The sequence below is a fragment of the Empidonax traillii genome, unplaced genomic scaffold (assembly GCF_003031625.1).
Source record: "Empidonax traillii isolate 1590-97213 ecotype Southwest subspecies unplaced genomic scaffold, ASM303162v1 scaffold142:size1213974, whole genome shotgun sequence".
Taxonomy (NCBI): domain Eukaryota; kingdom Metazoa; phylum Chordata; class Aves; order Passeriformes; family Tyrannidae; genus Empidonax; species Empidonax traillii.
In genome coordinates, this window is record NW_020955335.1 from 1,111,262 (window position 1) to 1,124,880 (window position 13,619).

The 13,619-nt window shown below is 41.7% G+C and overlaps 1 protein-coding gene across 1 annotated transcript; it reads right to left on the reverse strand.

The window, feature by feature from the left end:
* Positions 1–10,177: 10,177 nt before the first annotated feature.
* Positions 10,178–12,856, reverse strand: LOC114057700 (basic helix-loop-helix transcription factor scleraxis-like). The gene is made up of 2 exons (XM_027884331.1): positions 12,413–12,856; positions 10,178–12,204 (listed from the first exon to the last, which is right to left on the reverse strand). The coding sequence occupies exons 1-2, from the start codon at positions 12,854–12,856 to the stop codon at positions 12,154–12,156; spliced, it is 495 nt and encodes a 164-aa protein (XP_027740132.1). The 3' UTR covers positions 10,178–12,153.
* Between the last annotated feature and the right edge of the window lie 763 nt (positions 12,857–13,619).

Below are 13,619 nucleotides of genomic sequence, written 5' to 3' on the forward strand. Positions count from 1 at the left end.
AGTGATAAATCCAGCCTGTGTAAATCCAGGTTTTTGATGCACATTTTAAACCATGCAATTTTAAATCAGTCTTCTGTGCTGGCATCTAGGACTGGCATAGATGACAGGCAGCTGCTGAGTCCAGCTCTTGTTTGTATTTCTGCAACCTTTACAGAAATGTCATGGCTGGGTGTGGGGTTTGGTTGTATTAACACTGATGGTACTTTCCAAAGAACCCTTCTTCCACTGAAAGGAGGCATGAAGAACATCTCAAAATAAAGTAGATTTTACCACTGGGGAATCAGATTTGGACACAAGTGGTGCTGTGATACCTGCCTGAGTCTTCAGCCAGCGGCAAACCTCAGCTCAGTGCTGTGACCTGCATTACACAAGCCCTGCAATATCGGGGTGTCCTGGTTGCTCCAACCCAGTGATCCTCCACAAGCTGCTTTCCCTCTGCAAGTTTAATTCAGTTCTTCCTCAGTGAGGAGGAATTCAGAGCTCTCCTCCCTCCGTGCTCCTGAAGGAGCGAGCCATCAGCAGGGAATCACTGCCCTTGTACATTCTGCAGGCTTGTCCTGAGGCTCTGTAAGTGTGTGAGTGCTGGCTTTAAGGGAGAAACAGGAGTCCAACCAACCTCATTTCATCCTTTGTCTGACTTGGCTTTGTTTAATAACATAAGGAGAGCCAGCAAAATGTAGTTTTGCAGCATGCTGGGACACAATCTAATTTTGGATGGATTCTGTGTACTGCTGCAGGGAGCTGTTGAATTGTCGTGCCATCACTAGTTATACTATTTTCCTTGAGGATGTGCTCAGGTTCTGTCTAAAAAATAATTAAATTTTATTTGTAGGGGATGGATGAACGTGTGGAAAGAGAGATAAAATAATCAAGGACACAATTATTCAAAAAATCAATAGAAATTCTAATAGTCTTATAAAGTGGTCCACTTAATTTCTTTCATATGGCTTCTGGGTTGTTCATATTTCATATTTTTCCCATGTACAGGTCAATTAAATTTTTAAGAAATTAAATACACTTTTTCACTCACCTTCAAAGGCCACTGTACATCACCAATTTATATAAACTACACTTGCACAGCCTATTTTTAACCTCCCATACTTGAACAAAGTGTCTGGTTGTTGACCTTTGCAGGGTCACACCTGTGTATATTACTGAGTAATAGCCAATTTGTTGTTCTGATCCTTAACATGCTCCACGCTTTTGACCAGACCTACAACCCAAACAATCTAAGTTAATTTTTATTTAAAGATACAGAATTATGTTTGCTGGAAGATCAGGGAGATTTGTGTTAACAAATCAGAAATTTTTGCCGTGACTCACAAGTGCCTGACAACTGTAAAAGGAAATAAGACTATTCTAATATATTGTGACTTTTTTAAAACTGAAATTTATTTCAGAATTGAAACACCTCCATATATATGAAAATCTAAACCAGAGAAGCTCTTAATTTAAAAATATTAAACCTCCATAAGTTCACTGCAGTAGAACAGATTAAAATTTATCTTTATACATGAACTAATGGTACCTAATTATCACACACCTGCTGATATTGTCTTCATTCACTAAAAGTGAATGTCGAAATAGATTATATAATACATAAATATTTTCAGGTCTTCTATTTATCTGTGAGTTCATCTCTTTCCCCAAGTCTACTTGCCAGAGAGAACCAGGCCCCAAAATGAAAGCATATAATTCAATTTCTGCATTTTAATTATATCTCCAGTTAGAAAATGCAAACATATACAAAGATTAACATATAGAAATACATTTAAATTTGATGAGCTTTTAAGCATCAAGTTATTTAATTAAATGGTGGGGTTGAAGGTGAGCAGAACACATAGTCCAACTAAGGCAATAGATTGCAGCACTGCTGTTACTGTCAGTCACAGGTTTAAAATACTCCCAATCACCAACCTTTCTGTCAGCAACCTCGAATTAAATTCCACAAAGCTCCTAATTACAGAAATGTACCATAACACCCTGAAACTAGAGATTTGTTACTGTGCAAGGGACTTGCTAAATCTTGCACTGATTTCATTTAGAGGTGAGCTCCCTGCAAGTTAGTGTGTGTATTATTATTATTCACATTGTATTGCATGCATTAAAATTATTTATTTTGCCAGTGTAAGACCAAAACAAACAAAACAAGCCCTAACAAAACCGAATGATTTTTTTTTTTTTTGCTAGATTACTAACTAGTATCCACGAGCCATCTGCAGAGGGCTCAGGCACCTCAGAATATTGAATGTTTCAATTTCCTCTCTGTTACTACATCCCAGTGCTCAAGGCCAATTCAGTGCCTATTTGTCATGCCTGGGAGCACCTGAAATCTGATTTTTCTTCCTCACCGTGCAGCCAATGCAAACACCAATATAGAAAGATCCATAATGGGATTGGAAAGTTTAGTGGACACGACACTTAATCAGTGCCATGAAATTTGTCTTAGCTATACTTTCATACACAATCAGAATAAGAGGCGGTATTTCAATTTTCCAAGGTGACACAGAGCTATTAGAAACCTATTCTTACATATTGAGGCAAACTGGGCTGTGGGCTTCATTTCTGCCTAAAATGGGAGCGTAATGGAGTCCCAATCTGGAAAAAAAATTGGGACTGGGATGTTATCTGATGTAATATTCCAGTTCTGCCTAGCAGATTGACTTGACAGGGATTCACAGGGAAGCTCAAACCCTGTGCCATATGTCATCAAGCAGCTTCACAGAAGGGTTTTTTGTTATATTCCCCTGGTCAGCACTGAGATCTCCCTTTCCCTTCCAGGCCCGTGTGTGGCTCAGCTGCTCTGCTGACATTTGGTTGTGGAACAGCAGTTGTGCTGTCTGGTGACCCGCTCAGCGGGAATTGCAGAATTTGCTGTTTTGAGCTGAGTTACTGAAATGTGGATTTCAATTCCATGTCTTTGGACAGTAAAATGGAACAAACATCCTGAGCAGGGCATCTTGCTTCCTGGCTCCTCCTCTCTGTGACCTGGGTGCGTGGCTGGTCCTGTTCAGCAGGGATTGGAGTAGGATGCTCTGTCAGTGCTTCTGTGGAAGTAAGATGGTAGCAAGCACATAGAGGTGATACACTCAGTTCATAATTACTTAGCTGATGTTCACCCCTATAAATTATTCTGCACGAGTTTCATCATTTTCTCAGTTTGGAATACACAAAGGTGGTGTCTTGTGCTCCTGCTCATTTCCACACTGATCAGTTTCGGTGCAGTTCAGGTAATGGTTGATTTAGAAGAACATGCACAGAAAGGTGTTTGTGTATATGTAGGTATTAAATGTTTGTAGGCATTGTCATTTTTAGTCAGCATCTGAATCCTAGTAATTTTTTTCCCCATAAAACCCTAATTTTGTTTTCCAAGACCCAAACCTTGTTGAAAATCAATGAATTCAGATATTTAAAAGTAAGTTCTGGCAATTCCTGTCTATATAGTTTTAGAAGTTATTGTCTTTGCCTGTGGCAGTGCAAGGAGCTAGAAGAGCTGGCAAAAGGAACCAGAGCTTTAAGCACCAAAACTGTCTATTGCATCCCTCGAAACTGCTATTGATCTAGTTTAAGTTATATATATATATATATATATATATATATATATATATATATATATATAGTGATATATATATATTGATCTAGTTATATGAGTCCAAGAACAGTGGTACCTACACGATTTGATCTGTTTCTGCTCATTCAGACAGCAGCTTTCAGCAGATGGATGTGGTGGGCAACATATTCCAAACCACTGCTACAGCAATTGGCAACCTTTTCTATTAACAGCCTTGATTTTCTGTGTTACTTAGACTCTTAATCTTTCTTTTTCCTTTATTTTATTTTTTTTAATTTTATTTTTGGCATCTATTAAACTGCTTGTGAAAGAGAAGTAGATCTGGAGGGTAATGGAGTGAAATTATTAGCCTTTTAGAATCTGATGGTAATTAAGCCAATATGAGAGGATCACTAACTATAAATAATGCCAGTGAAAATAAATTTGCTAATTCTTACTTTCATTACGGCTGCTTTTGGACCCCTTTGTACTCTTTGAGGCCATAAGATCTTCAAAGTCCATAACAGAAACAAGAGAATGGGCCTTTTAAATAGTTTTAATTAAGCAGCTTAACCAGCTTAATTAAAACTTTTCAAGTGTGGTGGTGTTTTCCTAACGACAGTGATTTGTTTGGTCATTTTTCCTGTGCGTTTCCCATCCTGGGGAGAGCTGGGCCACCTGAGCACACCAAGATGGCATAGAGAATCAGTTTCTGCAGAGGAGAGGATCTGCTAATTCGTAATATGTCAGTGACAGCTGAAATGTGCCAGTCAATGGATTGTCTCGTGTAATGGAGGACATGGCAATGTTACGGCATTTGCTGGAATGTAGAGACACCCCATAACACACGTTTTATTTCTGCTTCATCTCATTACAGATGCTAAAATAAGCACTAACATGTTTTATGTAGCAGAAAAGCAGCCTTTGATTTTTATCCTGCCTCTAGCTGGGTTCAGCTCTGTTTTGTGCAGTGCAGGAATGTTGTGAGTTGCTGGTTTTGGCCATTCCTCTTTGGGTCTCTCTTGCCGGCCACTGCTGGTTCTTCAGTGGCCTTGATCTGCGCTTGGCTAGTTCAGACTTGATTCTTAACACCTGGCCTGCAGAGATACTGAGCATTCCAGAGACTGCCTCTTACATCAGCCAGAAACTCTCACTTATGCTGTTATCTTTCACAGCACCTGTTATTAAAGCCTGTCTTTTCCACTCAGATTTTCTTTGAGCAGTGTAGCAAATAAAAATAATCGGTTGCAGTGGTAACAAAACAGCATGTACTAGGACCTTGCTCCCTGCAGCCTGGCTCCTGTTTCCCAGGGATATCTCTTGAATCAGTTTGTTATACCCCTTGCCATGATGCTAAAATTACTATGGTGCATTTCTGATCTTCTGATTTGTATGCATATATTTAGCATATATTCAATCTCCAATCACAAACAGCACCACAGGCTCTTTGAATGTTACCCTTGAAAACTTCAGGGTCTCAAAACTTCTTTTTATACTACTGCTGGTGTCTTTGGGAGACATTTATTAGTTAATAAGATACAGGTATCCTGTGTCACCATTACATAGTTTGGTATTCACAATCTCAAGTCCCTCTCCATCATTCCATTTGCACAGACACAGTAGTTAAGACTATGTATTTCTCTACACACAGTATTCTTCTAAGTTTCAATTTTTAACAAATTTTATCAAATTTTCTACCCAGCCAGGCATTTCAGACAGAACTCGGGGAAGTTCTAATAATCACAAAAAATATCGCCAAAAGGGATCTTGGTGAAATATGCATCCAGTGTGGGGTTTAATTTCCTTGCAAAGGCTTGTCATGCCTGCAATATGTGACATCTCAAAATTAATTTTCTACTTGTGGTTCTCCATCATATGATTGTGTGGTGGGTTATTCCTGCTGACGTGTGGCACTACCTACATTCCTACATTGAAATGCCTCTTTTAAAGAACATTTCTCATTTTATTGTTCTATGAGTTAATCTCTAATTATAATCCTACCTTCCAAAGTTGTCACCTGTAAATATAACCATCACTCAAACAAGTAATTAAAACCTATTTACTAATTCAGAGCCAGAATAGACCTGGGAGATCCTTTTGATAGAAATAATGCCTTGCCTCTGCTTCTACTTTTGGAAATTCTCTTTATGGGCACGTTCAGTTTCTCCTTTCTCCCCGAATCTTTTTTTGCTCTCCTGTTGATATGCATACTGGATGCCCCTGATGTCATCTGGAATAGATCCTGGCACTGCCCAAAAGTAAAGATTTTTCCTGTGAAGTCCTTGAATTTCTCAAGTTTTTCTTATTATTCCATTCTATAATATTCCTTTCCAGAGAGTCATAAGCTCATCATTCTCTAAAATCACGGGAAAAATTAGATTGAATGGGATCTTTTGATTTCGTCAATACCTCTCCCATTTTCTAAGCGAGGCTGACTTCAAAGTTACACCAGACTGGTTGGGGTCTCGCTCCATCAGGTTTTGAGACTCTCCAAGGTGGAGGCTTCCACAGCCCCCCTGGATGACCTATTCCAGTGCTTAACCAGACTTGTGGTGAGAAGCATTCTTCCTTTAAGTAGAAGAGAATAAATATTAGCTTATTGCAACTTGTGCTTTCACTGTGTGCCTCTTAGAAAAGCCTGGCTCTGCCTTCCCCTCTAGCTGTTGTGAGACTGCTGTTGGATTTCTACCTGCCTTGCTTTCCTGTCTCCATTTAACACTCCTCTTCCCAGAGCCTGTGTTCCAGCACTCTTGCTATCACTGCTCTCTGGAGTGATTATTGTTGCTAAACTCACACCTAATCCTGGCTTCTGATCTAAAGGGTTAACTTGACTGAGAATATAAAGTGAAATTATCCTCCTGCCCTTTACTTTTTATTCTCCTTGTTATCTTCCTCTCATCCTGCATTTTTTCACCTGATGTAGAGTCGGTATTTTAGATAAAAATGAGTTCTGAGAGTTCCTGTTTCCACTAGTTATTTGTTTGGAGACTTCATTGCATTTTGCTGCTTTTCATACTGAGGATGTTATTTCCCTAAGAAAACTGAGCTTCGTGGCACCCTTTCAGGATAGAGCACAGCTGTCTGATCTTATCTGGGCCTGACAGATGCCTGCACTTCTCACCAAGCTCCATTCTGCTACTGAAAGAATTACCTATTTCTGTAATCTTGCATTTAAAAATGAATCTGCATACATATGCTTGGAAAATGGGGTTTATTTTAATAATGTAAAGGAAAGACAATCAGATGTTAGAGAGAGATGCCATGGCAAGTAGAATTACTTTTATCACTTACTTGTTTCATCACCCATTTCAGTGTAATGTCTTATTTATATTGGTTTCTCCTTTGGAAGACCACATAGCAATTTCCAAATGTTTAATTAAAACTTCACAACACTACTGTGATGTGAATGTAGTAAATGAACGAGAGAAGATAAGGCTTTTCTAAAGCAACTTGTGTTTTAAGTGTTTTGTTACAGGAGCATTTTGTCTGTCACCAGAACAGGGGACAATTTCTTTGGTGCGTCACAGTTTACTTGTATCAAGATGTCAAAACCTTTCAAGGAGCTAGATTTCTGTAGGGGTTTTTTTTTTGGTTGTTTATTAGTTTTGTTGTTTTAACATAAATCATAACCCTCACCTGGCTTCAGAAGGGGTCCACAAAAAGTTCCAGTGACCAAGTTACACAGCTGAGGGGTCAGGAATGAGAAACTGGAGGAAGGACTGTCTTTACTTGGCCTTCTCCTCTGGAAAATGCATGCATATATCCATCCTGATTTTCCATTAGGTGTAATTCAGGTACCTAACTGTAGCACAGTAATTCATGAGGACATCTCCTAGTTGAATAAATTATGATAAATATTTAAATATTCATTACAACAACAGCAGTTGCCCAGCTCCTGCCCAGTTGCACCACAGTTCTTGCAGATCCAAGACATCAACTTCTCACCGGAGGCTGCTTGGAAGTCTCAAAGCAGACACCAAACACACCTTGTATGCACTGTGGCAGGAAAATGAGGGAGGGTTATGGTCATGAGAGCATTGTAAGGGTAAGAGTTGACCTGGACCTGAACCAGGATTTTTCTTGGCATCACAGAGAACATCCTCAGTGGTGGGGTACTGGTTACTCTTTATCCATGCCTTCTCTTTATCCTCCCTCTCCTGGGGAAGCCTGTATTCATTGCTGTACAACTTCAGAAATGGGATGAATCTTCAAGGTTTCTGAAACTCTGTGTTATGTTGTAATAGCTAAAGGATATCACTTGAAATAAGACATGCCTGGCTATGCATGTATATCCAAATTTTGAAAAAGTGTTTGAAGAAATATGTTCACAGCAGCCAGTTCAGTTCTTCTTTCTTTCTGGCCTTTTCTTTCCCCTAAGCTTTCACAGAACTCTATGGTATTTTTTATCCCAGTAATAGTCTTCTCCTTCTCCACCATATCCTCATGTTGATTCTTTAGAAACACTTTTCTTCAGCCCTCAAAGGATTCCTGCAATAAGAGATCTCCAAGGTCTTCCACCTTTGCAACATGCTGTTTATTTAGCTAATTTTATATAAACTTTTTCTCTCCACCTTGTATTACCCACTAGCTTGTACTATTAATCAAGACATTACTACTCTCTTTTCACAAGCGTTATTTAGACAGTGAGTTTATACTTTATATATATATTTTTGGTGAGATTGTCTCAATATTGTGTCTATAGTACAACAGGAAAACACAGAAACGTGGCACTGATTGCTCATACTACGGGCTCTTTCAGTCACCTACTGACTTGTTCACCCTGAGGCTGGAAACTGTTGAACTTCCATTGATAATCAACCTCTTCCTTTCTTCTCCCTCCACTGTTCCTCCATCCTTTCCCTTCATCCAGCTCCCACTTAGGATGTTGTGCAGGCCCTGAGCAGAGGAACTCACGTGTTCATTCTCCCAAGCTTTCCTCCTGTCCTGCCAGTGCACACATGTAGTAGGTACCTACACACATAAATATGTTGAAATCTTGCATAGAGAGATTTGAAAAAGGTAAAGAAAAAGGTTACATTTGTCTTAACTGAGAAGGTCATAGAAAAGAGCTACTGCTCTCGTGTTCATGGTTTATTGTTCAAATTAGTAACAAAAATACTGTTTACTTTGCAAATAAAAGCACATTTTGCAAACAAATACAGATTTTTGCAAAGAAGCAGATTTTCCGTGAAAGGAAACTTCTGTTTTGTAGAACAGAAATGAAAATAGTAGCTAACACATGAAACTACTTTGACTTACATTACAATTAATTCATGAATAACCAAACACTATGTTCAAATACTTCTTTAAACTTAAGCAGTAAAATCAAACAACATGATTTATTCATTTTGCTTGATGCTGTTTTCATACTGCGATGTAGCAGGCTAAGCACAATGACTTATACAAAGTACTCTGCTTGGAATATTTTACCAATCATTTAATAGGATCTGAGACCAAATGGTGTGTATATCACTGTTTCTGCTTTATTCATGCATCATGTAAATTGAATAGCCAAGTGTTTACAGGAAAACAAAGATGGGATTGGCATCAGGCACTCCTCCGTTCATACGTACAGAACAGAATGCACTTACAAATTTTGTGAGTCAAAACCCCAATGTCTGCAGCAGAACAAGAGGTTGTTCAGCACCTCTGGAAAAACTCAACATCATTCCAATGCTTCACCACCAAGTAAGGTACCTGCTGTTAGACACCCTCAAAATTTTGACTGTTATATTTGTGTGTGCCATGAATAACGGTGTTTCATGGTTAAAAAAATAGAACCAATAAGACACAAACTCACACAGCAAAAATTCAATAAAGCACCCAATGGTGATGAGTTCTTTACATGTGCAATCTGAGCCCTCAATTCATCTGTGCCTCCAGAAATTAAATTTTTTTTCTCTCAGTTTATAGAAAACCCATTAGAGAGTAACAGCTCTATCCTGTATCTTTTTTTTTTTGCTCCTGGGGGTAGAGAAATTTTACATTATAAATGAATTTCAGAGAAGTTCAGGATCTGTCCCCACCTGTCCCCATTTAAATATGTAGTGTCACACATATATATAAAGGTTCCTCAGAGAAATCACTGTTATAATTGTTTTGTATAGATATTATCTGTCTATATCATGACTATTTGGGCCACAGTGCTCTGGGGTCTAATTACTGATATGACCAATCAGCGTCACTAAATTGCTATATTATTTAGTGACTGAAACCCTGAGAAAATATTCAAGCCCAGTTGAATTCAACAGTTTCTCCTGAGTACAGAGAGAAGAATTTAATGCTACATTGAGCCACATTACACAGTGGAGAAGGCCAAGTCATAAGGACTTGCTCCTGCTTTAGTCACTGAAAAGAATTTGGATAAACCCTACACAAAACAAGAGATAAAATCCCATTTGAAGTAAGAACACCAAATTCCTGTAGGATTGTACAAATCATTCATAAGAGTTTCAAGTCATGAATTTTCAGCTAATACTGTGGTGCAAAAGTGGACCTCACTTTTTTATACCCATTTCAATTAACAACTAAGTATAGAGATATCCTATTTTTTAGGATTAAATCCAAATATGATACATTTGCAAAGGAATACATAAAAACCTCTTAGAACTATAACAAATCACAACATTTTGAAAACCTGAAGTGATTTTATTGTCTTACAAATTTCCAAACTAAGAGCATACTCAATGCAAAATTTTCCAAAAATTGTTTGAAACTATATTTTGTTTTGTCATTTTAGAGTATTATACAGAATGATATTGCTAAATGAACAAATTAGTATTAACTGTGTCTGTAAAGAGGTCAGATGCTTTGGTTTAATGCATTCATAAGAGTGTAGGGCCTAACTGTAAGATCAGCTTTAATTATAGAGTAAATGCCTTTTTAAAAGATAATTTTTTTTTACAATAATTAAAAAAAAAAAAGCCAAGAAGATGTCTTTGTGGAAATATATACCCACACCCACAGGCCAACACACCATCAAAATTAAAAGGCACTCTGTACAAAACTTGTAAAGAGTTCCAGCTTCATGAATCAATGCCAAAGCAAAACAAAGATCATAATCAAGCAGCAATTTAAAGTTCCCCATTAAAACAAGATTGATGATAGAAACCTAAACCGAAAAAAAGTCTTCTCAATCCAGGAAAATACAGCGTGTATTTTTTTTAATTATTGAATAGACTGATGTGATGTGACTTTAGTATTTTTCTTTATTAGGATTCAAAGGAGAAGTTTATTCCAGGTTCTGCAGGTACAGAAGGGTTTTCCTCATTGTGCCACAGGAAAGGTGATCAGTGTGTTTTAGGGAGTGAGAAGGGAAACTAAAACTATGAATTTGTATGAGCAATATACCAAAATCCTGCCCTTGCCAAGTTATAGCAAGTGCCAGAATTTGCTTTGCACTTATGTTGAGGAAGAAGAGGAAGTTCTATACAGAAAATAAAGTGAATACGGTGCTGTTCCTTCAGATCTAACTTTTGGCTAAAGCAAGGCTGGCAGTGAACAGATGGGATCAGGGGAATAAAAGGGAGACAAGTATTCTTTGCAGCACTTCTCAGGGTGTTACAGTAACTAAGCTTTTAAAAAATAGAGATTGTCTCCCAATGCAACAAGTTAAGATTATTAAAGCCTAATTAAGCATATTATAAACAGCTGTAAAATATTGCTAAATTAAACTCTATATTTTTAAAAATCCTGCTTTACTGGAGTTTAAGATTTTAGCCTGCTGTTTCGTTAATGTCCAAAACTGAAAACACAACATGCTTATTTGCTATTTAGAGTCACTTCTGACTATAAATATACAAGTTAATAAACTGAGGGGAGGTAAATTACCTCAGTGACATACAGGCACTATTTGGGAATGACCTGGGTGGCGGGTAAAAAGCCCTTGGGAAACCCTTCCTTCCCCGTGCTTGCCAGGCAGATTTAGGAATATCCCATGCTATTTAAAGGACTGGCACGACTCACACTGTTAATAAGAAAAGAGCATCGCTTACACTGCACTTCTCCACCTTCCTGTCCTGTCCTGGCTACGTCCCGTGCCGATGAGCCGCTGTGCAAAGGCGGTGCTTTCACTGGAAGTTTTCTGACTTTCTGTGAGCACCTTAAAATAATCTTCCAGCATCCCTGAGACCTCTCGGGCATGTCAGCTGTCGGTGTCATCCCCCCTCCCCGGGACCTGGCGTGCAGCTGGAGGAGTGGGAGGCAGCGCTGCGTGCAGCCCAGGCTGGGCTGGAGGCGTAGGGCACAGCGTGTCCATGACAGCTTCCTCTGACAGGGCACGCTGTGTGTTTGGAAGTTCAAGTTTCATCATGCGACATAGGTTTAGGAGACATCAGGATCACGGCTTGGCTGCTTGGGTTTAACGTTTCTGGCGCTAAAATAGCTGCCGCGCCAGGTGCAACCCTCCCAGCGGCGTTCGATTTCATTTTACAAAAAAACCACCCTGAATAAACCTCTCACAGCGTGAAACAAAGTGCATAGGCTTGAAAAGTAACTCGTTTAGGACTGTGCTATTTAAATGTAAACATGCAGCATGAGTGTGGCGACGTTACCAAAAACAGCGGGACAGTCAGTGCAGGATTGGTGTGAGAACCTCGGCCGGTTTAGTGCCCGCTCACAGCTGGACCAGCTGGTGGTTTCTCTCCTTCTCGGTGCTGTACGAGGGATAAAAACACAGATTAGGATGCACCGAGGACGCCACTGATCCCTTTTGTTGTGTCAATCCCGAACTTGCAGGGGATACCCATAACCACCCTGTGCAAAACAGAGCTGCAAGAGGGGCGAAATCCCAAACTCGCGGGGGGATGCCGATAACTCTGCCTGACAGAGCTCCAGGACGGCCGATCGGGAGCCAGCCCTTACCCGCTGCCGCTGCTCGCTGAGGCAGAAGGTGCAGATGGGCCTCGGCGCGGAGCTGCCCGGCGGCGAGCAGGGCTGCGGGGGGCACTCACGGGGCTGCGGGTTCTGCGGGCAGGGCTGCTCGGCGTCCACCCCCTGGTCGCGCCGGCGCTGCTGCAGCAGCAGCACGTTGGCCAGGTGCGAGATGTAGCTGGCCGCCAGGCGCAGCGTCTCCACCTTGGACAGGCGGCGGTCGGCGGGCCGGGTGGGGATGAGCCTGCGGAGGGCGCCGAAGGCCGAGTTGACGCTGTGTGTGCGGTGCCGCTCCCGCGCGTTCGCAGCCGCCCTCCGCCCCCCTCCTCCTCCTCCTCCTCCTCCGCCGCCGCCCCGCGCCCTTCTCCGCCGCCCGCAGCCCCCCGCGGGCCCCCGCGCCTGCCCCGCGCCCGCCGCGCCCCCGCCGGCCCGCATCGCGCCCGCCGCCGCCCCGCAGCGGCATCACTTTTATGCGCGGCAGGGGCCGCATCGCCCCTGTTCGCCCCGCGCCCCGCCGGCCGCGCTTGGCCGCTGCTCCCGGCCGGGGGCCGCCACCGCCGCCGCACCTGTTGCGGCTCCCGGGCTGGGCAGCGGCTCCCGCGGGGGAAACCCCCCGCTCCTCCCCTCCCGCCCAGGCCGGAGCGCGGGGGTGATGGGGAGCTGTGCTGGCCCCTGGGAGACTCGTCTGCCCGCCGGCCTCCCGACCGGGCGGCTCCTGCATCCACTGGTGTGACCGGCCCTGGTGTACTCGCAGGGTGGACAAACCTCTGCGGGTTTTACCCATTCTTCGCGGAACCCCCCCCCCCCCCGCGAATGTAAATATTTGTGTATATCACAGAATCACGGATTCGTTTAGGCTGGAAAAGACCTAAGAGATCATCGAGTCCAACCTCTGACCTTGTCAACTATACACAGTAACTGCTCGAAGTTAGTCAAAACTGGGTTTTAATTGTATGTTTAGCACACGCTGAATTCCTGGTACTGCGTTTTCACCAACCGCCTCACCCATGCAGTGCTGGGGAAGCTTGCAGTGCTTCCATAACAGCCCCGGGTAATCACAGAATCGATTAAGTTGGGAAAGACCTCTGGGATCATCAAATTCAACCTATGACCCTACACCACCATGTCAAATACACCATGGCGTTAAGTGCCATGTCCAGTTGTTTCTCGAACACCTCCAGGGGCAGTGACTCCATCA